The following is a 25,967-nucleotide window of genomic DNA, read 5'->3' on the forward strand; positions in this document are numbered from 1 at the left end:
AGCCACTGGGTAAAACTTCTGAGACTTGCTCTCTGCAGATGCTGTTGAGGCTGAAGGATTGTGGGAAACTCAGTGAGGGGAAGAATGGTAATTCCTTGTCTCGGGGGAAGTGACATTGAAAATTCCAGCAGGCAGAGCTGAATGATCTGGGTCTTTGAAGTGCCTGTCTACCTGTATGGTGCCTGCAGAGAGAATCAGCTATGCAGGATGGGCCCTGCTACCCACATCCTCTGCCCACGCCTCAAATTGTGTGATGGTGGTTACATTCCTGTCCTAGGGGACAACAGTATGATCACTCACAAGGCTTCCTGCCTGAAGTGCAAATGCAAGCTGAGCGTCTCGACAGCTAAAATTATCCCCAGGCACTGGGTAGCAACCTGTGCCAGCACTGACCCTGTGTCTCCCTTGCTGTGGTGGACAGTGCGCCTGGGCATTCAGAGCTGCAGGGTCACCCATACTAATAAAGAGCCCAGGAAGACTGTCTGAGACAGGGACAGATGGTCCTGGGGTCAGGACTGTAGCTGCATTTCCTGTTACCCTAGCCCTGTCCCTTCCAGGCTTTGGAGTTAAACCTACAGGATCCCACACCTGCTTACTGTGTGATGTGATACTGAGAGAATTACCCGGTTCCTTTGCTAGCAGGGTCAACAGGCACCCTCTTGGCATTTTGTTTAGTTGCAGTGTTAGAGATTGAAGCCAGGCTCTTTGTACATATCCCCAGCCACTTAATTACTAATTAATTAATTTATTTATTTTTGAGACAAGATCTTGGTAAGTTGCTAAATTACCCAGGCTGAGTAATAAAATTTGGAATCTTTCTGCTTCAGCCTCCCAGAGTGCTGAAGTTGTAGGTATGTGCCACCATGCTGGCTGCCTCTTGGTGCCTTACAGTTGTCTTCGGCCAGTGCTCAGCATACATGTGCAGCAGTGAGGGCAGCTGTCTGGGGCCATCTCATTCCCTGCTGGTTGTCCAACTTTGCAGCAGAGCAGCCTTAAACCCAGCCAAGCCACACCCAATTTCAGTTTCTCAACAGGTCAGGATATGGCGTCTGTTCTTGGGTCACATTGCTAACCTATGCCTTCCCTATGCCTGTCCTCCTGGGTGACTGCTGACCGTGTGTATCCTGTCCTCCTGATTCACTGCTATCCCCTTGTGTCTCTGCAGCCTCAAGATGGTACTCATGTGGACAAGTGGTGACACCTTCAAGACAGCCTACTTCCTGCTCAATGGCGCACCCTTGCAGTTTTCAGTCTGTGGCCTGCTGCAGGTGCTGGTGGATCTGGCTATCCTGGGGCAAGCCTACACCTTCGCCCACCACCCCCAGAAGCCAGTACCCCACACAGCACACCCCGCCAGTGCCAAGGCCCTCTGAGGAGTACAGCGACGTGTGACTGCCAGCCTTGGGCACTAACCAGCACCTGTGCTCCCTGTGTTGGGGCAGAGTCCTGTGGTCCATGCAGGAGAGTGGCCATGGGCAGAGACAGACTGGGTGCAGGCTCTCCATCAGCCTCTGGGTGGAGCACTCAGGACAGGTGGGCTGGGCCAGTATTCATGCTCGCCACCATAGGTATGGTGAGAGCAGATCTCACGCCTAGGGCTGGCCCTCAGGTGTTTTTAAGGTGGTAGAGAAAGTGAGTGTCTTCCCTATGTCCTCTTGAAAAACACTGGCCTGGCCTTGAAGTACTCAGTGACCTTTTTGGCCCAGCTCAAAGTATAGCCTCCCTAAGTCTGGAGGAAGAAGGCTTTCAGCCCCAAAGACAGCGGGTGGGGATCCCAGCTGCTGGCAGCCCCATCCTCTGCCCACCTGCTGTGCCAAGCTGCAAGTCTGCTGTGCTTGGAGGTGGATGCCGCTGGCCTGACACTTGTCACTGTATTTTGTCCCTTTCAGTTTAACCTGAGGTCATGCCATTCTCAGCAGCCTTATGCTGACCTGGCTGTTACTGGGCTACAGTTCCAGATACTTCTGTGTGGCTCCTACAGGTGGCATCTTCCCTTCTACTGGGCAGAGCATCTGCCTCTGGTGCACAGGTCTCTGCAATCAGCACCAAAGCTCCATGTACCAAAGCTCAGCTACTGTGTAACTTGCCATGGCTGGCAGGAAACCATCCGTGCTGTCTCCACCTTCTGAGTTCCCTCAGAACTCTTGAATGTTTGAGGCCCTTAGCTCTTTGGCTCATAAAGATGCTTTGAAAATGTGCATTTTTTTAAATCAAAGGGAGATGTATCTAGTGGTTATTCCCTCTAAATTAAAATGTCACTGATTGCAGGCTGCAGAATGAATGTACTCCATGTGGCAGCTTTGGGACAATAAACTGCTTGTAGATCCATTGGGAATAGACTCAGCCAGCATGGCAGGGCAGGGCGCAGGGTGGTCAGGGTTGAAAGGCTGGGGCCCATTGAAATTCTAGTGAGCTTGCACAAGACTGAACATAAGGGAGTGCTTGGCTATTAAGCCAGCAGATACTGGAGATTCTGGACACAAGTTACCTCAAGGATGAAATCTAGTTCCATGTGAGTCCAAGCCCTGTGACAGTGACAGGATTGTATGCATCTGTGGATACAGAACCAGGAGGCTTTGGGAATCACTGACTGGCTGTGGCCATAATTAAGGAAGCTGAGGTACAGAGAAGCCCCTCCCCCCCCCAAGGTACTGTTGGCTGGTCTCTTCAGATGGCCCCAGAGCTCCTGACCCTGTGTTGATACAGTCTGGTAGCCAAGGCAGCCATCCTTAGTAGGTAGGGACCAGGAATGGATCTCAGGCAGCTCCCAGTGGGTGTGTGTCTGTGTGTAAATGGTGACTTTTTTTTTTAATCCCAGTTACATGACTGCTGTCCTGAATGACTTCATGTGAACAACAGATGTACCCAGGAAGTAGCTAGTGTACTGTATGTCTTGCCAGAGTCCCACAGCAGGTGTTTCCTGAGAGGATTTAATTCGAGTGTGAGGGAGTGAGCTGGTGGGAATGAGGGTTTGTGTCCCCTAAAACCAGACAGGAAATAGACCCAACCTGGCCCCAGCCCTCTGCCGTCTCCTGTGGGGAGGGTGGTCCCCTCATATTTTCAGAGGATGAAGGAACCTAGGGGCCGGGTGTTCTCCGGTCCCTACCCCACTGTTAACCAGGTGTTCGTGGTGCAGGTCAGTGCGCTCTGCACAGGCAGACGTATCTTGTTCTCAGAGGATGACAGGCAGAAGGGCATGCTGCACTCAGGCTAATGGAGGAGGCTGAGTGTCTAGTGATCTGGTGCCTGGCTGATGTCAAGCCTCAGGGCTGTCACTGTGAGGGCTTCCCATAACATGTGCCCCCTCTGCTGTTGAGGGCACATGCCAAGAGGAGGGAGGTCTGAACACAGGACCCTTTAGGTGCCTTCTGACTCCAGTCCAAGTTTGTAGACAGCTCTGGCTCTTGTACCCTTTTACCTCTGGCCTTGACCCTGGCATGTGGCCCAGTAGAGAGAAGAGGACTTTGCCCCACAGAGTGTAGGAACCCGGTACTTGGCAGTGTTGGTTTCCAGATCCAGGTCACTGGCTGGGTGGACAGGTTTCAGCCAGCTTGCCACACCTGGCTGGGCCATCTTGGACAGCTACTTCCAACTCTGAAATGAGGGTATCTTTTTGACTGTAAGGAGCTTGTGTAAGGACTGGAAGAAAGTGGATTCTCCTGCGTTTGCTGGCCTTCTCTTCTGACCCAGGAAGGATGCTATTTGGTCACTGGCAAGACCTAGTTACTTGTTTGCCAAGTAACATGCATCCAAGCCCCCTCTCCCCTGCCTAGAAATGAGAGGAGCCAGGTAACTGCGTGCCAATGCATTACTGGGGGCAAGGATGAGAAAAGACAAGGGTGGGGAGCTGAGGCCCCACCCACACCACCACCAGAACCCAGGGCATCATGGAAAGCCCAGCCCAGCTGGCACCCCGAGATTGCCCAGCCTTGCCCTGGGTTGAGGCTGGGTTTGCTGTGTAGTCGGATCTGGGAATCTGGCTCCTTGTGAGCTTTGCCACCCCAGAAGAGGCCAGATCACCTGAGAAGCTGGTGTTAGAGGTCCAAAGTGAGGAATTACTCTACATTGAAAGCCTATGGTTTTCTGATCCAGACCAGTGCCAATGTCACAGCTGCAGGGTGAGCTTGCTATCCTGCTGCAAGGCCCCGAAGTTTGCTCAGTGCCTCCATGACTGCATGCCCCGGGAAAGTCCACCCCCTAGGGATGCGAGCAAGGTCAGATGCATTCTGGTTACTGCAGCCATATGCATCTACTGACTTGCCCACCGCTACAGGAAAACATCTCTCTGACCTTTAGAACCCTGCACTCAGGACCCCAGGGACTGCAGGTGACACTGCCCCAGAGTCAATTCAGCCAGGAGCTATGCAGGAGAGGCCAGCATTGTTTATTGGGATGCAGTGAAATCTCAGGAGAGTCCGCAGCTGCAAGGGCCTGATATGGGCTTCCCCATACACCAGTGGCCTTGCCTGAAGCTGTCAAGCAGTGCAGCAGGACCTGGGTGGTGGTCTTGGGCCTTCAGTAGCTCAGGTATGGTTGTAGAGCTCGCTAAAATGAAATACAAAGCAGCATGATTTGTAAAGTTCCATTCTTCCCATCCCTACAGAGAAGAGAAAGGCTCACACTTGTGGAAGGATTTGCCCCCCCCCCCCACCTGAGCTGCTGGAGCTCTTTGGACGAGATCCATCCATCCTCTCTAAGTCTGCCAGCCAAGTCTTGAGAGGAGAGGCGTCAAGTCCCAGAGGTGGTTCCAGTAGAGATGTGTTCCAGAGGGGTGAGCTCTGGGGTTTGCAGACCAGCTGGGAGGGCAGGGAAAAGGCTTAGTTCAAATGCCTACATGCAAAGCTTGAGCTTTGCCACCCCAGAGGAGGCCTGGTCACCTGAGAAGCTGGTATCGGAAGTCAAAGATGAATTACTCTACAGCGGAAACTCATGGTTTTTAGGTTTAGACACGCTGCAGAGCCAGTTCGTGTGCTGCGCGGCCGAAGGGTTAACTAGCTCAGCGCCTCGGCGGCGATCGCTCATCCCTGGCAGAGTCCGCCCTCTCAGCGTCTGGCGAGCTGTCTTCCGTGGGGGTGGCTGAGTGCGTGCTGTCCTCGCGCGTGCTATCCTCACCCAGGGCCGGCTCGGGGCTGGCGGCGCGCTGCTGCTGCTCTTTGAGCTCCGAATAGGAGCGTGAAAAGGTGTGGAAAATGGAGGTGACCGGGAAGGCCATGAGCAGGATGCCGCTCAGGATGCTGCTCAGCGCTACCACTTGGCCCGGCAGGCTGCGCGGTACCATGTCGCCGTAGCCCACGGTGGTCATGGAGATGACGGCCCACCAGTAGCTGGCTGGCACACTGGAGAAGTCGCGGCGGGCGCCCAGCTCGCGCTCGGCCAGGTGCACAAGGGGCGCGAAGAGCGCCATGGCCACGCAGAGGAAGAGCAGCAGCAGCCCAAACTCGCGCGCGCAGCGGCGCACTGTGAGGCCCAGCGAGCGCAGCCCCAGAGAGTGGCGCGCCAGGCGCATGACGTAGAGCACGCGCAGTGCGCGTAGCAGGCGCAGGACCAGGCCTGCGCGCTCCAGGAGCTTGCTGCCCGCGGGCCCCGCCGCCAGGCCGACGAGCAGCGACACGTAGAAGGGCAGGATGGCCAGGATGTCGATGATGTTGAGCGGTGTCCGTAGGAAGGCGCACTTACTTTCGGCCTGCAGCGAGCGCAGCAGGAACTCAAAGGAGAACCAGGCCACACACACGGTCTCCAGCACGAAGAGGCTGTGGCACTTTGCAGAGCACTCGCCCTGGAGGGGAGAGGGGACACGTGGTTGGGACAGCGCTCTGCCCTTCCAGGGAAGTGCGCTGCAGGCTGTGGGAGGTGGGAGGGAAGCTTGATGAAAAGGCCTGATTCCTGTTTTGAAAGAAAAAGCTGAAACTACAGAGCATCGTGTAAGCCAGACTCAGAAAGTTATGTCCATATGTTTCCTTTTGCATAAGAAACCAAACAGAAAAAACAACAGGAAATTAGAAGACTGATTGTTGGATGCTGAAGGGGATCAGAAGCACAAGGGAAAAAAAAAAGGGGGGTGATGGGATAAAGACAATGTGTTAAGTGGATGCATTTTTTATTTTTTATTTTTTTATCGGTACTGGGGATCGAACTCAGGACCGCCTGCTTGCAAGGCAGGTGCTTATGCTGCTGAGCTTAATCCCCAGTCCCAGTGGATGCATTTATTTACCAAAATGAACCTCGCCATTTTATCAACGTGTACTAATAATGAAAAAAAATTTTTAAAAACTATTGGTTTTAAAAATATTTAATTGGCCATTAGTTGATATGAAACTAATTGATACACTCTGTTGAGCCAGGTATCTAGAAAGTTACTTAAAACCTAGAGCCATTTAAGGCTTCTCAAATAATGACCCTCCAGGCCTGTAGGAAAGAAGAAAGGTTAAAAATTACCAATTAACCTAACCTGTCACGCTAAAACAAGTGGGAAAAGATGAGTAAATAAACATTTAGCAAGTAGAAAGAATGAGGCAATAAAGATTATAACTAGAATGCATGGAACAGAATATTGAAGCCAAAAGCTGGTTCTTTGGAAAGAAATCAAATTTCTAGCTGTTGTGACCAGAAGAAAGAAGACTCAAGCTACCAGAATCAGAAATGCAAGAAGGGACATGTGGCTGCCTGAAAGGAGTAGAAGGGACCACTGAATATCACAGATGGAAAGCATAAACTTTAGAGGCAAGCCGCAGAAACAGGCTTAGGAAAACACCATCTGATAGAACTAGGGCAAGTGAGAAAAATGAACCAGCAACTGACAAGCTACGCAGAGAAAGTCCAGGCCAAATGTCTTGGCTACTGAACTCTGCCAACAGAGTACAAATAAGTCTTCACAACTACCATGTACCGAAATGCCAGCTTTCTCTGTGAGGCCAGTGTTTACCCTGATTAAAAACAGAAGTCATTAAAAAACTATAGATCAGTATCTCTTATATATACTGATATAAGAAGCTCTAACTCTATAACAGCAAAGGAAGAGAATTAGAGTCCACGACAGAGTTGGGTTTATCCAGGGAAGCTAGTTTTGTATCTGAAAAATCAATATAATACATTGTAATCATCATGCAAACTAAAAATCACAATCATATTAGCACAAATTTTGACAAAGTCCACTTTTTCATCAAACTCAACAAGCTACAAATTTCCTCTAAAGGGACTCGCTGAATCATAGATGAAGACTGGCTGCTCCCACTAAGATGACCCTTCAACACTGCTTGTGTCACCCTTCAACACTGTACTGAAGGTTCTATCTCTAGGATAATCAGGCAAAAGAAAGGAATAAACTACCCAAGCTGGAAAGGAAGAAATTAGATTCTATTTGCAGATGACAAACCACTAAATCTACTGGGAGGGAAAAAAATTAGAGCTAACGAGTTCAACAAGGTTGTTAAGACATAACATCAAAATGCAAAAATTAATTCTGTACCATACTTACAATGAAGAATTTGAAAATGAAGTTAAGGAAAAAAATTCCATTCCAAATAGCATAGTAAAGTATGACTAATCCTAGGTCTCTGGGAAGCTGAGGCAGAAGGACTGCAGATTTGAGCCCAGCCTTGACAAAACCCTGTCTCAAAATAAAAAGTACAAATGTAACTGAAAATGTAATTCATTGCAAAGGTCCTAGTGCCACAAAAGCAAAATGAAAAACAAACAAACAAAAAAAACACACAAGCTAGAATGTAGCTCAGTAGCTCAGTAGTAGAACATTACTTAAAAGGAAAAAAAGCATTAAGAAGGTATACAGGGCCAGGAATATAGCTCCATGGCACAGTGCAAGGTCTTGGGTTTGATTCCCAGTACCTCCCCGCAAAAAAGATGTATCAATGGCCAGCCAATAAGCAATGAAAGAATGCTTGACATCACTAGTCATAGTAATGCACAAAAAGATCACCACAAGGATCTTGTCACACCTAGTAGAAGAGTCGAATCAAGAAATCAGACAAAAAGTGTTGGGAAGAAGATGCAGAAACTGGTGTTTTCAAGCACTGTTGGTGGGAATGTAAAATGGTTCAGTCAGTCACTTTGGAAAACTATCTGGCAAATCCTCAAAGGCTAAGCAGAGTCCCTATCTGACCCAGCAACTTCACTCAAAAATATCTGTCCACGAAAAAAGGAAACGTGCCTACACAGAACCCTGTATATGAATTTTATAGTACTTCTCATTATTAAGAGATGACAGGCAAACCAACCCAAATGCCCACCAGTGGATAAAGAGATTAACAAAACGTAGGATAGACAATGGAATTCTATTGGATCATTAAAGAGGAATGAATTACTGGCGCCAACATAAATGAACCTTGGAAACATTTTGTGAGAAAAACCAGATATGAAAGATCACATACTTCATGACTGCATTCATATCAAAGGTAAAGTAAGGAAATCATCAGGAACAGAAAGTGGGTACAGGGGCTTCCCAGGATAGCAGAGGAGTGATTCTAAGGACCCAGAGCTGCTTTAATCCTAAAGCTGACCAAAGTAGGGCCTGGACACTGGAAACCACTGAATTGGATTCTTTCAATGTTTGAATGGTGGGGCGTGTTAATTATATTTCAATGGGATGGCTAGTAGACTGAGGCTATGGACCCCCCCCCCCACCATAGGGGGTAGGTTCAGGGGCTTCTAGAGCTATTAACAGGAGAGAAGAGGCACTGACCACAGGCAAATCTCTAAAGCTACTGCCTCTCACCTGACACTGCGGTTAAGATCCCATGCCAGCCCAGCCTCCTCTGCACATGGTGCCTACCTCAGCAGATCCAGGTTCCCAGTCACCTCTTTCCCTGTGTAGGGAACCAAGTTCACAGCACTTCTGTCTGAGCTCCTGGTCCTAGGTCCATCTGCTTTCCAGGTCCTAGGCCCACCTACAAGGAGCTTCTGACAGTATCCTGTCCTCAGGGACCCAAGTCCTGTGTGCATCTGGAGACAGAAACTTTGTGTTTGAGGCCTGGGAGGGAATACAGAGCAGGAGGTCCTGAGCAGAGAGGGGCAGTGAGGCAGGGGACTGAGCAAGGACAAATAAACAAGAAGTCATGGGGTAAAAACTGAGAAACCAGACACCAGGATGACTATGTCAAGACATCAGGAAACCGACAGATAAAGATCATCCTCCACCCCAGACATGTGCAAAACCAGAAGTAGAAGACACTGGCCTGTGTCCAACCTCATTTGCTTTATTTCCCATTCGTTCCATCCCACAGCTTTGGATGCCATCGTACTTCCTCTGAAAACTGCATATGGTCAAAAACTTGCAGAAGGAGAGCCAGCCAGACACTCTGTTGTCTGTCCCCCACTATGGATCCTCCATGAGCCATGGACCTTAAGTGCCTGCCCCATCAGGGCGGTCAGCTCTTCTCAATGGCCTGCTGTCACTCTGTGGAGTGTATTTTCACCTCTTTGGCCTTCAAAAACTATTCCTTTTGTTACTTTTTCTGAATGTCCTTGTTTGAGATATCAAGAATCTGGTCAGGACTCTGAGGCTGTAGTGTCCCATAGCAGGAAAGTCCTAGACTTTCTCTCACAGCATGATCTTGCCCAAGACAAGTCTGATGCAACCAGTGGAGAGCAATTCTAGGCTCAGTCTTTAAGGCTACGGATATCTGGTCTTTAATAGCTGGGTGTACAGCCAGCATGTACCCTGATCCATGGAGGTGTGCCTCTATGTATCAGGAGCATGAAACCTGTGGGGGGCCCACCCCACACTGTCCTGTAGACTGAGTGCTGGCACTGATGATTGGATCACCTCGTCTGCAAGAAACTCCGAGAAAATGGCTCCCACAAGCCTCTCTGTTCCTAGCACAGGCTGAGCTGGCCACATGCAGTTCAGGGCGATATGCCCATGGCACAGTCAGTGTCTTTCTTTCATATTAACAAGTGGTGGGAACTCTGTGCTTGACCTCCAGGATAATATAACTTGTGTGACTGGAAACGCTGACTGTACTTCCTTCCTTGCTGATGAGACGATGGGGGCAACACTGACACCTCTATGGGGTTCAGGGACTATGTCCATAGAGACTGCTACTTATTGCTTCTAGGGACCCCATCTCCAGATGTCTGGGATGCCAAAGCTATATATGAATCCTGGAGCATGATGTGTACTGAAACCCCGATGGACATAGCGGTGTCCAGTCCACCACCTCCTCTCAGCCTCTGTCTTCCTGTGCCCTCTGTCTCCACACTGTGGTCCCGTGGTAGTGGTGGTAGTCTCTTGCTTTCTATCTTTCTGTCTCTGTCTCTGTCTCTCTAATTCTACAGGGAGTTCAGAGACCTAGGGGATGGTACCAAGGCCCAGAATGTGTCTACTGAGTCACCCTGGTCACCCTCAGATGATATATGAGGAGGGCACCTGTAGCAGACTATGCCCCCCTCCAGCCAGTATACTTTAGTTTCTTAGTTGCCCAGGTAATGGTTCCTGTCCTCGTTGCTTTTGTCTCTTAGAAATGGCTGGGCACTGTGATATACAGCTGGACACTATGGTGCACATTTTAGAAACCAGTCTCCAACTGACAAGCCATTCTGCTGCTGTCCTTCCTGCTTGCATATCCTGCAATAAGCCCCAGACCACCAGCTATCAGGGCCCGATATTCTGGGAATGATTCCCATCAGTACCTGTTGACATATGTGCCTCCAAATTCAGGGTGTCATTCCAGGGTTTCTTTTTGCCACTGCATTCCCATGTGGGGGACCTTTAGTGGGTTAGATCACTCGTTGGAGCCAGAGGATAGAGGGCATCTTAACAAGCTGGTGGCTAATCAGAAGAAGTCACTTCTACATTTTTCAATCCAGAAAACGGACCTTAATTCATCGTGATCTGACATGTGTCTCCTGCTGGGCCAAAATCAGGTCAAAACTAAGCCTGCACTTATCTGGCCTTCTGTGCTGAAATCCCTTCTCACTGTGTCATTTTCAGCTTTTGCTGAGCTTTTCCCTGGCCTTATGGTTTTCTATACCCACACTGAAGGCTGCAGTTGCCCTGTGCAGTCTAGCTTGAGCCATGCATTTATCCATGAGCTCTCAAGCCTTGAGGGTGGAGGGTTGGGTAGAGTCTCCACTGAAGAGGTCCAGGCTCCTAAACTACATTCCTTTCAGCTCTGCCTCCTTTTCTAGCTGCTCAGTGCTTTTCTGTGCTTCGTCCAGGCCCTGATCATGGCTGGTGGGTTGGGGGTCCGAGAGCAGGCTCTTCTGACAGCTTTCACTCATTACTCTGTCAGGGTAGGTGCTGCGGGGCTCCCAGAACTGAGCTTAGGTCTGTGAGGAGCTTGGGGAGGCCCCTGCGAGCCCTACAAACATTTCTGCAGGGGTGGGGTGACCACCAACAAAGAGCTCCAAATTTTCACCCCTGAATCTGTTTCCTGTTTCCTGCAGGGTTTCTATGCAAATCAAGAGTGAACTGGCTTGCATCTGCAGAAACATAATGAAAAATCCATTCCGAGAATGCCACAGTGGAGCCAGGTCAGGGAGCCGCTGGAGAGCAGGCACATGCTGCCCAGGTGGGCCTGGCTCCTGCTTGCCTCCCAGGTGTGTTCAGTTTCTTTAGAAACTGCAAGCATTTTCTAGCCCTATGCAGAAAATGTAAAGCAGTAACAAATGAAATCTCAGAACCTAGGTTTCTCTTCTCTGGGGCTCAGCTAGGTCTCCAGCACACTCCTGACCTTACAGAGGGAGCCAGAAGGGAGCTGGGGTGGAGCCAGTGGACCACTAAAAGGGTGGGGCCACACACTAGGAGCACAGAGGCATTTCTCCCTTCCAGGAGACTCCTGCACAGAAATTGAAGCTGATGCCTGCATAGACAGGGAGTGCAGAGCCCTGCCGGCGCCATCCCTGAATGGGTGACAAGGGAAGTATCTCTACACAGAGCTTGCTACACAGAGCTTGGACAGGAGTGGGCATCCAAAGAGACAAGTCTAACCCTTCACTCACTGGGTCCAGGAGTTTAGGCCAGGCTGGGGGCTCCGGGAAGGGAAGGCTGGTGATGGAAGCCTGTGTTCAGAAGATGCTCTCTGAGAACCTGGGTGATGGGAGGTGGGGAGGAGAAGGGGTTTAGAAATGCAAACATCAGGATGCAGGACCACCAGGATGAAGGATGAAGAGGCAGGATGAAGAGGAGGCTAGTGGGCAGAACAGTGTGGGGCATCAAGTCACAGCACGAGCTTATGCTAAACTGCTAGAGGGACTTTAGCTGGTTTGGGGTGGGCACAGTCCAGGCCCAGCTGCAGGTTCCCAGGTGAGGGTGCAAGAACTGCTGGAACAATCAGGGAATCTAGGAGGGCATCCCAGGGAGAGAGGTGCTAGGCAGCCACGGAAGACTCCAGCAAAGACTGCCTTAAGCAGCTGGGCTGTGATCCATTTGTGAACTTCAGAAAGGGCAATGAGCTGGTGACTGCAGAAAGAGGCTGGGGTACCAGGAGCAGGACGGCAGTGTGCAGAGGTGAGAGGACTCCAGGGCTGCTGCTCAGCTGAAAACATACAGCCTCTGAAGCCCGCCATTACTCTATGCTGATGGGGCCCACACTGGAGCTGGTGGGGGCTCTCACCAGGAGCAGCTGTGTTGCTCTGACAGCAGACTGCCCAAGCTCTACTTGGGAACCGGTGCCAGTCCTGCAGCTCGACTGCCTGTCCATCCCACTGCCTGCCCACATGCCTGGTATCCATGTGAGCACTGGTCCCATGAGCAAACTTCCTGTTTGCTTCCATGAAAAGATACTGCATCCTTCCTAAGCGGCAACCCATTTCTGGTTTCCAATGTGCACCATCTTCATATGAAAGATACTAGGAGGAACCCAGTTTTTTTTTTTCCAGAAAAAAACTGATCATCCTTCAGTTACTTGTGGCCCAAGAAGCAAAGGTTGACGGCCTTCCAGAGGAACAGCCCAGGTGACCACAGGATGTCTGAGCCATCACAAGCACAATTGTAAAGACTCAGGGAGGAGAGGGCTATACAGGCGCCTGCATGCTCTTGCATTTCTTGCGTGTCCTTAGCATCCAATAAGCCAAATCCAGAACACCTGTTCCAGAATGTCCTGTGAATGGAATCATAAACTGCTGCCCTGGACCTGGCTCTCCCACTCAGAATGTCCAGAGGGGCCTTATGCTGTTATATGGTTTGACAGTTTGTTCATTTCTGCTACTGACAAGAGCTTGCCTATCTGCTTGACTGTGGATGTACATTTGAATTGTGTCCAGTTTGGGAGTATCATAAATACAGTTGGCATAAACATTCATCAACAAAACTACTGTATATGTGAATGTCCACCACTTTTCTTTTGGATGAACCCCTGCAGTGGACTGCCACGTCATGCCAGTCCATGTCTTATCAGGCCCAAATGGCCAGACTTGCTCGGCATCATCATCAGCACCTGCCACTGCCAGCTTGTTTGCTTTGCAAATTGTGACCTTCTAACATATGTATACGTGATAAATCATGGGCTTGTTTTGCATGGCCCTAATAACTGATAGAGTTGATGTATTTGCCATTTGTATGTCTGCTCAAGTCTTTTCTAAGTCTCTTGCTTTCTATCTTTCTGTCTCTGTCTCTGTCTCTCTCTCTAATTCTTGCTAAGTTGCCCAGTCAATCCTGAAACTCACAATCTTCTTGCTTCAGCCTCTTAAGTAGCTGACATTACAGGCATATGCCATCATGCCTGGTTTCTGTCCCCTTTAAAATTGGATTTTCTTACAGGTGGGATTATCTAAGTAAGAGTCCTTTGTCATATTTGCATGTACAAATATTTTCTCCCAGTCAAAGAGTTGTTTTTATTCTCCTAACATTCTGTAGGTGCACATGTTTAATTTTGATGAATAATTTATCAGTTTTTTATAGATCGTGCTTCTGCTGTCATACCTGAAAACTCCTTGCTTAATCTACATAAGCAAAGATTGTTTCCTACTAAAAGTTTTATAGGTTTACATTTTACACTTTAAATTTATGGCTCATTTCAACTTGAATTTTTGTATTTTTCTGTAAAACACAAGGCATGGGCTGCGTTTTTGTTTTTGAATGTGAACACACAGTTGCTACAGCTTCATTGAAAGGGCTGTCCTTTCTCTACTCATTGCCTCTCCACTTTGGTAAAATCAGCTGATCAAAAAGGGGGGTATAAATATGGAGCTGGAATTGAGACACTGGAAAACAATTTAGTGAAGCAAAAAAGTAGATGTCTGGGACTCAGGAGGGACGTGCGATTAGAACTAGAAACTACAGTGGAGCTAGAAAACAAAGCACAATGCAAAGACAAGAATGAAGCTGTCTGGAAAGACAACCCTGACTCTCGGGGAGGTAGAATTATCTCTACTAACACAAGGTACAAGGTAAGCCTGCAGAGAGTCCAAAGTTCCAGAGAGAAGCAACAGACTGGGACAGAAGTCCTATCCTCAAGAAAAGCCTATGGTTATTTTCACTGCAGAAACAGGGATTTTACTCTAAAAGTGACTCCTGTCACATGGCAGGGTAGAGTTGTGAAGAAACCCAGTGCAGCAACTGCCATACTGAGAGGGTTCAATCAGGAGCCCTTTGGGGATGGAGTTAATTGTTAAGGCTAAGCTATAGAAAACTACACTTTAAGGTTTCTGCAATCACCCTACCACAAGGGGCAGTCACAGAGAGGACACAGGCTAGACAGAGATCCCTGAGAAAGTCAAACAAGGACAGGGAAGACGCCATCGACTGTGGCTTTTCGAGGGGGCAGGGCCTGAGAGCATTAAGTCCAGTGGACCTCTTAACACCCCGCCCTGCATGTCTCCTTCCACCCAGCACAGAACTCGGTGATCTGTTTTTGCATCTGCTAATGTGAGCAGGTACATACCTTGGCTAAGACAGTTGCCACAGCCTGGGATATGTGGACAGATGGGTCTTTGGGTGGGTGGGTGTGGTGTACACCTCCCAAACCCACGGGCTGTAAAGCTAGGCAGAGCGAGCTGTGATTTGGTGCACACAGGGACACAGAAACTGGGAGCAACAGGAGTGCATAGAGCCTTGGAGTTGACACCATGGCCTGACCACGTTCTGTAGAAAAGGCAGGGAAGATTCAGCATCACACATACAAGCATAAGAGTGGGAACAGAACAGGTCTGCGTAGTGAGTCACTGATCCTCCTCCACACCTGGCAGACATGCACTGGGTCTCTTCCAGTACTGCAGACAGACCCTAGAAAGAAACTACTCATTCAAAGCCATAAAGGAATTTTTTGGAATTCATTTCTCTTTTCCTTCACTGGCTTTTTTGGGCATTTGGGGGCTTTATCCTTATTTTTTTTCTTTTTTCTTCTTTATTTTGCTCTCTGCTTTTTCTTGTTTTCAACAATGAGTCTACAGCAACTGAGTGGCCAGTCTTTTCTTTTTTTCTTATCTGATTCCAACATAAGAGCTATTAGAGAAAAGCAACAAATTACTTATGAAGATAAATCTTCTAGTATTACAACAGCCACATCAACACAAGCCTTAATAGCCAGGAGAGCTTGGAGTGAAGTGTTTCAACCCCTAAATGAAAACAATTTCCAATCCAGACTTTCAGAAGGCCCCTGCCAGGCAGACAGGAGCAGACATCCAAGGGCTGGGCTGACTCAGATGCCTCAGACTACAAGTTGACTCTTGGAAAACTGAACAGTTCAGGGAACTTCCTCCAGAAGGTGAGGTCCCTGTAGACAGTGTTCAGGTTAGTGCTGTTCATTTCCTGTGCACACAGATGGCTGGATCTGGCCAGTTTCCTTGACACTGAGGCTGCAGGGCTCAGAAGCATGCTGTCCTGACCTGTGCTTGCTTCCATGGTGCTCAGAGATGTGAAACACAGGCTCCCTTTCATCCTGCTTCTGTCTTTTACCATCGAAAATTCAGTGGCATCTGCCTGACAAGGAGCACTGCCAACTTCAACTCTGAGCATCATTCTTTGTCAGTTAAATGAAGCATAAGGACGGGGAGACCCCAAATACCAATGGTGAGGATCCAACATGGCAGTACATTAGCTTTACAGACACGCTATGCCTGTGACTCCCTTGGTGTCCAGAAGTCTATTTGATGTGTGATTACAGTCTTACACTTCCCACGTCCCTCAAACTATGGCCCATATGTATTCCCATGTGATCAGTCCAACCATCTACTGCATGTGCCCAGGCACCTCAGTCATCAGCAGAGCCACCCTCTGCTGTGGGCAGTCTGCAGTGCGGGTCTAAGGAGCTCAGACTGAACACTGTGAAGCCTAACCCCACTGCCCTCATTCACTCGTTAATGGATTTGTGTTACTTCCCATAAATACCTGGAAGAAATATTTCTTTAATTTCATTAACTACAAATTCACAATAATTTGACTTTGAACTTAATTGAGGTTTTCTTTTCAATTATCTCTGGTAAAGCACTCTTGTAGTTAAACCTGGCAATGCAACAGACAAGTAGCAGAGGAATGTCAGATCTCCTGGAGAGAACCAAAGATGTTCATGCAGAAATAATGGATTACTCATTTCAAATTATTTGTGAAGTAGACTTGTCCATTCAGTCTCCTGCCAATGCCCCGTTAACTAGTTTGGTGCTGTCATACCTAAAGAAACAAATACCACCACGACAAGCACTCCTGATTTCTGCCTTCTCCTGGCTGAACTGAGCCTACCCTTAGAAAGGCAATCGCCCCATGTTTGCTGGTGTACAGTGAGAAGGTGATTCTGTATCGAACAAGAATATGGGATCAGTGACTACCCACATGGTGGCAGGGCACACTGAGCATGACGCTGTGCCACCTGCAGCTATGAGCTCTACTGTGCTCTTGGGCTTCTTGAATTCACTCGCTCAGCTTTAAAGAGTGAGCTGAGGTCCTAGTAGGAGGTATGGACAGCAAAGACAGGACATTTAAGGCAGTGATGCTTCCTCCAAAAAGGAGAGGTGTTCCACACCACATACTTGATTTCTGTTTGGCCCTAACGAAGGCAATCTGCAGGCTCTGTTCTTCATCGATGTGTCCTGAGAGCTGTGTCCCATAGCTGTGGCACTCTATTAAGGAAAGGATGTGCTTACCCCCTCCTCACTCTGGGCTCTGTGCCCAGCTAGGTCTACCAAGCTCTTAGCTGCAGCATATGGTTTGAATGAACAAGCCTGCACTGCCAGACACTACAGAAGACACATAAGGTGTTGCTTCAAATGTCTACCTATTTATTATACATGAGTCCAGGAGCATTCCAAGCCTTCAACACCCCTCATTTCCTACCTGAGCTCCTAGAGCGGACTCGCTGCTTGGGTGCACACACTCTCCTTCTGGACAGGCCCCTCTGTCCCCACATGGAAGGACGGCCACATCTCACCACCACCACACACACTGGGTGTGGGCAAGGCTTCGTCTTTGCTAATGAGAGAGGCACAAGGGCAGCTCATTGTCTGATGTGTATTTCTTTTACCCTCAATGTCTTTTCCTGTGCTTGTGGCCTCTTCTAATCTTGTATCATGTGCCTGGCTCTTCTACTGTGGTGCTGGTGTTTTCTTATTAATTTATTGGAATGTCGCCTGTATTAAGGACAGTAGCACTTTGCCATATGTGTTGCAATTTTGTTTCTTTGTGGTTTCTTGAGACAGGGTCTCTCTATGCAGTTTGGGCTGGCCTTGAGCTCACTTGTAGCCCAGGTTGGTCTTGAACTCGCAATGATCCTCCTGCCTCGGACTCCTGAGAGAAAACTGTGATATTTAATCTCATTTGGATGATTTATTTCACCTAATATTAGTATCTCCAGGTACATCCATCTTTCTACTAATGACTCAAATGTATCATTCTTTATGGCTGAGTAGTATTCCTCGGTGTATAAATACCATATTTGCTTTCTCCATCATACACTGTTGGACATATAGATGCTTTTGAGACTTAACTGTTATAAATTGTGCTGCTGTAAGCATCGGTATGAAAGTATCACTGAAATATATCCGTAACACTTTCGGGGGACAGCTATAAGGTGAATAGCTGGTCAAATAGAATTTCTAGTTTTAGTTTTTGAGGAATTTCCATATAACTTTTAGGATATATTTCATCTAACAATATAGAAGTTTTCCTTTTTCCTTGCAGCCCAGTCAGCACTTATTATTACTTATTTCTTTCTTTCTTTTTTTGGTACCAGGGATCAAACTTGCGACCTTGCGCTTGCCAGGCAGCCGCTTACACCGCTGAGCTAAGTCGCCAGGCCCTATTATTTGATCTCTTGGTGACAGCCATTCTTTCTAGGATACATCGGAGCCTCAGTGTTGTTGTAATTTGTATTTTTAAAGTCAAAGACATTGTATACTTTTTTCCTTGTACTTACTGGTCATTTGTACTTTCTGAGAAATGTCTATTCATTTCAGTTGCCTATTTTTTGATGAGTCTTTTTTTTGGTTTTTTTTTTAGTTCTTTATATATGTTACATATTAGACCTCTGTTGGAGGAGTAGCTTGCAAAATTTTCTTCCTGTTCTATAGTTTTTTGATGTACTCTGCTGGCTGTTTCCTTTGTGGTGCAGAAGTTTTAAATTTTAATATACTCCCATTCACTGAATCTTGATGCTATTTCTTGTAGCACAGGGGTTCTGTTCAGAAAATTCTTTCCCTATAATTATATCTTCAAGAGTTTTTCCTATTTTATCTCCCAGTGGGTGTTTCTACTTTAACATTTAGATCTTAGATCCATTTTGACTTGTTTAGCACATGTGGGAGACACGGGTCTGAAGTCCTCCATCTCCAGGTTGACAGTCAGTTTCCCAGCACCCTTGTCAAGGACACCCTCTTTCTTTCAGCCTGTTTGCCCCTGTTGTGAAAGATCAGATGACTTGATGTGCCGAGGGTTGTTTCTGCTTCCTCCATTCTGTGTCTTTGCTCTCCATGTCTGTTTCTGTCCCAGTCCCATGCTGTTTTATCACTGTAACTTTGTAATACAGCTTAAAATCTGGGATTGTGAGGTCTCCTGCTGTGCATTTGCTACCCAGGATCGCTTTTGCTACTCTGAATCTCTTCCATACAAATTTTAGCATATTTCCTTTTAGTTTTATGAGGAATACCACTGGTATTTTGACTGAGATAACATAAAATTTATGCATCAGTTTTGACACTATGGCCATTTAACAGTATCAGTCAAATGGTGCCGGTGCCAGGCATGGTTGGAATTATATGCATCTGTAATTCTAGCACTTGGTAGGCTGAAGCAGGAGGATCACCGTGAGTTTGAGCCAGCCTGGATTACACAGTGAGTTCAAGGCCAGCCTGAAATACATGTTGAGACACTGTTTCAAAAAGCCAAAAAACGAAATAAATAAAAAAAGAAATACTGGTTGTGCCTGTCCAGGAACAGGATATATCTTTCCATTTTCTGATGTTCTCTTCAATTTCTTTTTTTAGAGTACTGTAGTTTTCATTCTTAGAGGTCTTTCACCTGGTTTTTTAGATTAATCTAAGGTTTTGTTTGTTTTTTGTTTTGGTACTGGGGACTGAACTTATGATCTCATGCTTACTTATGCCACTGAGCTAAACCCCTATCCCTACTCTAAGTAGTTTCTTTGAAGCTATTATGAATGACATTGTTTTCCAGGTTTTGCTTAAGTGGGTTCATTACTGTTGCATAAGATTGCTACTGATTTTGGGGTAATCTTGTGCTACTTTACTGAATTGATTAGTTCTAAAAGTCTTTCTGTGGATTTTCTTGAATCTTCTATGTAAAAGATCATGTCATCTGTGAACAAAAACAGTTGGACTTCTTCCTTTCCCTTTCCTTTTTCTTGTCAATTAGCTCCACTTAAATTTTCAAATACTGTATTGAGCAGGTGTGCTGATAGTGGACATTCTTGTCTTTTTCCTGATTTTAAAGGAAAAGCTTTTTGTTTTTCTTATTTAATGTTTTTGGCAGTAGGTTTGTCTAAATGCCTTTTCTTAGGTTCTCAGTCTCATAAGGTCCTTCCATAACAGCTTTCTTCAATGTTTTTATGAATGGATATTAGATTTTGTTGAAGTTTTTTTCTGTGTCTACTGAGATGATCATCTGATTTTTGTCTTTGGTTCTGTTTATTTGATGTACTAAATTTATTGATTTATGTATGTCGACCCATCCTTGTATCCCTGGAATAAAGTCTACTTGATCATGATGTATGATCTCCTTGATGATTTGTTGTATTCTGTTTGCCAGTATCTTGCCAAGGATCTCTGCACCTATGCTCATTAAGATTCTGGCCTATAGTTCTCCTTTTCAGTTGAGTCCTTGACTGGTATTAGAATCAAGGTGATGCTAGCTTACAAAAATGAATTTGGCTATTTTAATCTATGGTTCTTTAACTGTTTTAGTATGGATGAGGGCTATCATTTGATTTTAATTTTTACATTAAAAATGTCTTTTTTTGGGGCTGAAGATTTAGCTCGGCACCATAAGCACCTGCCTGGCAAGCACAGGGTCATGAGTTCATATCCCTAGCACCCAAAAAAAAAAAAAAAAAAAAAAAAAAGTCTTTTCTCCCTATGGCTTCTGGCTCTAGTTCCAGATCTAAGAAGATGTTTTCAACACCCATAAGGGAAAAAATGTTTACTAACACTTTCTTTTGATAATTCTATTGATTTAGTTTTTCCTATTTCCCATATTTGGAATTTATGTAAACAGCATCTAGCACCATCTATCGAGATGGCTATGCTCCCCCACAATCTGCAAATACTTCACCTCATGTACAAAACCCCCATGTAGCCTCAAGCATCTATTTCTGTGTCTGGTCATGATCATACTGCAACAGTGAGTACACTTTGGTTTTGAAATATATATTGACTTTCACTTATAGCATATTTCAATACCTGCTGTTACTAAGCATATTTTTATTTAACTTCACTTGTAATATGTTCCAGTATCTTGTTCTTGCTAAGTAGATATTTTACTTATAATACTTTCCACTATGTTGTTACCAAGTATATATTTAATTTTCTGTGTTCTAATGTGTGGTAGGGCCTAGATACTAGCATAGTGTACCCAGGGAGTCCTGGGCCAGCAGGGCAGTGGGATGGGATGGGGTGTGGGCACACAGAGTTACACTTGCCCAGCTCCAGGAGGATGGGAGTAGAGTTGCTCCAGCTGTCTCTGTGAGGTCCAAATGTGCTACTGAGCTAGCAGATGCCTTAGGGACACAGCCAGTCAACTCAGCCTGAATGTCAAAAAGTCCCCAACAAACATGTGACTACCAGTCAGATCTACTGGGTTTGGGACATGGGTTACATAGCACAGATAACTAGGTCCCCTCCTAGTCAATGTTTCTCCTGATTATCTACAATTTACAGGCTTATCTTCCATGTGTGTTTTTTTTCTGGAGTCGTAAGAGGCTCTCGGAAGCTTCACTGGCATTTTGACAGACAGTATAACATGTGTGCATTAAATCTGGGAATAACTCTTCCACTCAGGCCCTCCTAAGCTACCCTCATTCCCTGCTTTCTGTGTCCTTGGCACTATGCTGTGCTTTTCCTTGTAGTTACAGAGTCTTCCTTGCTAAGATCGCCCCTGGGCAGCTCATGGATTTGTTCTAACAGTCACTGTTTCTCCCATTACACTCCTAGTGCAGATGGCAGACACAGGATTGACTGATTTTTACGTACTTATTTTGTAGCCAGCCACCTTGACAGATTTTTTTCTAATGTACTTTCAGTTATTCCTCTTGGATTTTCATTTGATCTACAGATAATGAAGCCAATGAGATAATGAGTAAAATGTGTGCATAAGGCTGCCCTGAGACAGGCGGAAGGCCCCAGCTGGATGCAATGACAGCTCAGTCTCGGGATCGTGGGGTGGATCTGGTAAAACCTGTGTTCCAGACACATTCCCCGAACAGGAAACCTGGTGCTGCTCAGGATTTAGGGGCAGCAGCTCTAATATTTTACAATCAATAGTCACTCTCACTGATAGCAGAAAACCTGTAAACCTAGATCCTAGAATTTTTTTACATAGAAGAGAACATTTGGGCTGGGAATGTGGCTCAGGGATAGAGGTCTTGCTTTGCATGCACAAGGCCCTGGCCTTGATCCCCAGCACCCAAAAAACATAAGAACATTTGCATTTATCAAGCCATGCACATTGTCAATATTTTCAAAATGAAGAATATGTATGTCAGTTTTGTTAAAAGCTTATTAGAAATTAGTGCTGAATTTTAAGAAATGTCCCTGCAGTTTTTACCGGCCTGGTTTCTAGCCAGCCTGCCTGCTTTCTTCCTTCCCCTCTCTCTCCCTTTCTCTCCTTTTCTCTCTTTTTCCAGAGCCCTGCTGTGATAAGGGGCACAGTGATGCACAGCACCCACAGGGTAAGCTGCCTGAGGGAATGAAGCTTCAAATCCAGTCAAGCTTCAGGACAGAAACAGGGCAAGTCCCTTGAGGGCTCATTGGCCCTAAGGTGGTCAGAGTGTGGCACCTGCCCTCCCACCTACATGCTGACCTTGGATGTAGGCAGTGCTGAGGGTGGTCTTTGGGAACACCTATCCTGTGGCTGTGCCCAGGGTGTCCTTTCGAGGTGCTGAAGCTGCTGTCACAGTCATCGATGCCAGAGACTTCTGCAGAATTGGGACCTGGGAACATAATCTTCCATCTGGCCAAGGCTGGTGAGATCTCACTGGCTGGATCTGGTCACAGTTCCTGTCTTCATGTTAAACCTGAATCAAGGGTGTCCTGGGCAAAGACAGCAGCATGCCTCCACCTTTTCTAATGACTTGCTATTGTGGCGCTCAGCACCTTCCTCCCAGACTTTATCTTTACAAAGTTCAAAGTGCAGATTAAGTAGCCACCAGAGAGAGAGAGACAGACAGACAGACAGACAGAGGCAGAGACAAAGAGAGTGAGTGTTGGGGGCATGCAGTACTCTCTCGGGATGCGAAGATGAACAAGAGAAAATGCCTCCTCTCCAGGGTTACAATCATAACTGTGAGTGGTACAGGAAGACCATGTGAGGTTGACTCTGCCCCATTTTAAAATGGAAACAAGCAAAGAACTTTCTTGGACGGAAGCAGATGACCTGGGAAGACTCACAAAGGGAGCAAAGGAAGGAGGAAAATGTGGGACCCGCAGAGCTGCATGCTCAAGGAGTAATGCAAGTGAGGGCCAGTGAGGGGGGCTGCGTCTGGGGTGAGGACATGGAGGGCCAGTGGCTGCTGACCCTCAGTGCAATGCAATAGGTACACGTGTGATCACTGCATTGGGAAACGCCTGCCATGCACACAGAGAATCAAGAACAGTGAAGAGAAGGAAATGCTCAGCAGGGTAACTGGCAAATAAACTTGTGAAAGAAGTTTACTTCTTAGTGATAGAAAGGAACTGTAGGAAGCTGCAAGGTGTATTTTAGAAAACAGGTATATTTTTATAAGGCTCCCAGCACTGGTGGACACAGTGGTCAGGCACATAGACACCAGATGACATGATGCAAAATGCCACTGCCTCCAAGGAGGACATTGTTGGGGCACCAAGGGTTGGCTCACAAGCACCAAGGCATTGGATGAACACCTCCTAAATCACCTGTGAACTCACTCCAGAATCAGCCTTAACAGCAAAGACCTGGAGATAAGACTTGCAATGGGAGACGCTTAACATCAACGTGACAGGGCCGCGCCGACATTCAGGGAAGTTTCAGGACAGGGCTTAGGGAAGCGATGGCAAATGTTTACAGCCTTCAGTGGTAACAAACTGCCTAGTCTAGAATGCATGCCATGGGTTAACCCACTGCTTAGGCCATAGTGCTGGGAAGCAAGGGGTGTGAACATGCTGCTTCCACAGAGTATAAAGAGGCATGAGGAAAAAGGGCAGCCAAAGAAGCTCCCTGGTCACCCACCACCTCTTGGTTTTCTTTCATTCTGCTCTGTGAACTGCTTGCTTTTCCCATCCTTCTTTTTTTTTTTTTTTTTTTGGCTTTTTCGTTTTTTATCGGTACCGGGGATCGAACTCACGACTGCCTGCTTTCAAGGCAGGCGTTTTATGCCGCTGAGCTAAATCCCCAGCCCCCACTTTTCCCATCCTTCTTAAAGAACAAGTTCTTGGGGGAGCTGGCACAGTCTTTAGGCTGGATAAGGGAGAGGAAGGATGGGAGGTGGGGGACCTGGCCAGCAGACAGAGTAAAGGGAGCGGCAGGATCTGAAGTGTGGGTGATTCCTTTGGGTGTTGCGCCCATACAAACACTCCCATGGAAGTGACAGTGATTTCTCAAGACACTTATGTCTATGTCATTTTGGAAGAGCAGGGTTTCTTCAGAGTAGGCGCACATTGAACAACATCTCTCCCAGCAGACTGGGACCCCTGATGGACACAGGTCTTCAGCACAGGGCTCACTTGGAACTCTTACAAAGGTCTGTGGACCTTTGTAATCCTTCCAGGTCCATGGTGCTGACCTGAAAACAGTTAACTGTAAAATAGATACCACACACTTCTCTTCTGGAAACAGCCAGTTGGCAAATTTGACAGTTAAATGTCTTCTCATTAAAAACATCCCTTTGTGTAATACTTTAATATTTCAGACAAGTGAAGCCTAAAATCATCTCAGTTCTGGCTTCTTGAGTCTCTTCTCTCACTTGAGTGGTGCCTGATGAATTTATACTTGGATGAATTCAGTTCCCTAAAAAATGCACCATATCTGTCAAAATAATTCAATCCTATTTAGGGAAATGCGGGGAAGCAATGAAATCACACACACACACACACACACACACACACACACACACACACACGGAGAAACCCTTCCATTTCCACTTATTTCCAGCAGTATCAGAGCTACCTCATGCTGCGGTGCTACAGAGAAGTCAGAGGATCCCATCACAGGCGCTGACAGTTCCCAGGGAATGGCTCTTTTTAGCAACCTTACAATCACTCCACCCCAAAAAGCTGGCAGGGAGGGTGAAAGCTCACTTTGCTGTTCACATCTGCTTTTCTCCTGTTTGTCCTCTTAGAGTGGCAGGAGGCAAAGCAGGGTGGATCGGGGATCACTCAGAGTGGCTACGTGACCAGCACAGGCCCAAATCAGGCACTGATCTGCCTCTGTCTGCCAGTTCTGTGCTGTCAGGCCAGGACAGTCTTCCCTGGAGGCTGTGCAGGGGCCTGCATGGGGGACCCGGGTGATCTTCTCCTTGGGTCCCTATGTCTGAGATGCCAGTCTTTGCACTGCTGACCACATCCACCTACGGGAAGGAGGAGGGGCCACCCTAGTACATCTGGTACCTGTTGAGAGCCCGCTGGTGTCTAAAGAGTTGGTCAGTTTTGATTAGCTTTCCTGTGACTGCTGTAGACAAACAGCTTTGCTTGCCATAGAGGAACTTCTGGAGCTAGAGAGATGAGGCTGTCCACCTTCTGCACCAGCCCCTACTGCTGCTGCCATGGTCCCATGCAGGGCTCTCACATCCTGTTTTGCAAAGGGCACAATTCTGGTGACTCATTCCATCTAATCTCTTTGGAGAATTTGCACTTGATTGATGAGGAAACAGAGGGTTGAGAGAAGAAATAAATGTTTCAAAGTCCTAAGCAGTCTGAGAGCTTGGCCAGTACCAAATTCTGCTTCATATGGTGACAAAAGAGACCAAAGACCTTGGATAGATTGTGGAAAAAAGAATGTTGTAGCTTTTATTATAGCATTTGAGCAGAATTTTTTTCAGACTGAAGCAAAAAACCAAAGCACAACTCTCCTAGTCGTTTTCCTGCCAATTTTGTGCAGGAAGTAGAGGGAAACAAATGCTCTGAGCTTTGCCTTCATCCTGTGCTAAGTTAGCCAGCTGCTTGTGTCTAGATGTCTCCCTAAAGCTTCATGTGGTCATAGGTGGAGCTTTTTCAAGGATGGGTGGGATGCATGATACTGGGATTGATTCATGGTGCAATGCTAGGATCAAAAGCACTAGGATTAGGGGGTGTGAGTGCTACCTGCCCTAAGTAGCCTGGATAAGAAAAGGGACAGAAATGGTTGTGGTCATCCCTTGCCTGTTTTACTACCTTCTGCCTGCCATGAACTGCTTCTCCTTTGT

At 47.0% G+C, this 25,967-nt stretch overlaps 2 protein-coding genes across 4 annotated transcripts in view; one reads left to right on the plus strand and one right to left on the minus strand.

Annotated features, from left to right (window-relative positions):
• Slc66a2 (solute carrier family 66 member 2) overlaps window positions 1-2,328 on the plus strand; it is a 36,627-nt gene extending 34,299 nt beyond the window's left edge. For both annotated transcript variants that reach the window (XM_003463317.5, XM_003463316.5), the window contains one exon: window positions 1,166-2,328. In XM_003463317.5, coding sequence (XP_003463365.1) covers window positions 1,166-1,373 — 208 coding nt within the window. In that variant the 3' untranslated portion in view covers window positions 1,374-2,328. The remainder of the gene's footprint in view (window positions 1-1,165) is intronic.
• A 2,037-nt stretch (window positions 2,329-4,365) lies between these two features.
• Window positions 4,366-25,967, minus strand: part of Kcng2 (potassium voltage-gated channel modifier subfamily G member 2) — an 87,251-nt gene continuing 65,649 nt past the window's right edge. Inside the window, exons 3-4 of one of the 2 annotated variants that reach the window (XR_010041342.1) lie at window positions 4,652-5,776; window positions 4,366-4,545 (exon numbers count right to left, since the gene is read on the minus strand). Coding sequence is in view for 1 of the 2 variants with exons in the window: in XM_063231398.1 (XP_063087468.1) it covers window positions 4,997-5,776 (780 nt within the window). In the remaining variant the exon portion in view is untranslated. Of the gene's footprint in view, window positions 5,777-25,967 lie in introns of both variants that reach the window. The other variant, XM_063231398.1, reaches the window with a different exon arrangement.

Source organism: Cavia porcellus, unplaced genomic scaffold, assembly GCF_034190915.1.
Source record: "Cavia porcellus strain 051 isolate PalLab524CR breed Dunkin Hartley unplaced genomic scaffold, mCavPor4.1 scaffold_20, whole genome shotgun sequence".
In the NCBI taxonomy this organism is placed as follows: domain Eukaryota; kingdom Metazoa; phylum Chordata; class Mammalia; order Rodentia; family Caviidae; genus Cavia; species Cavia porcellus.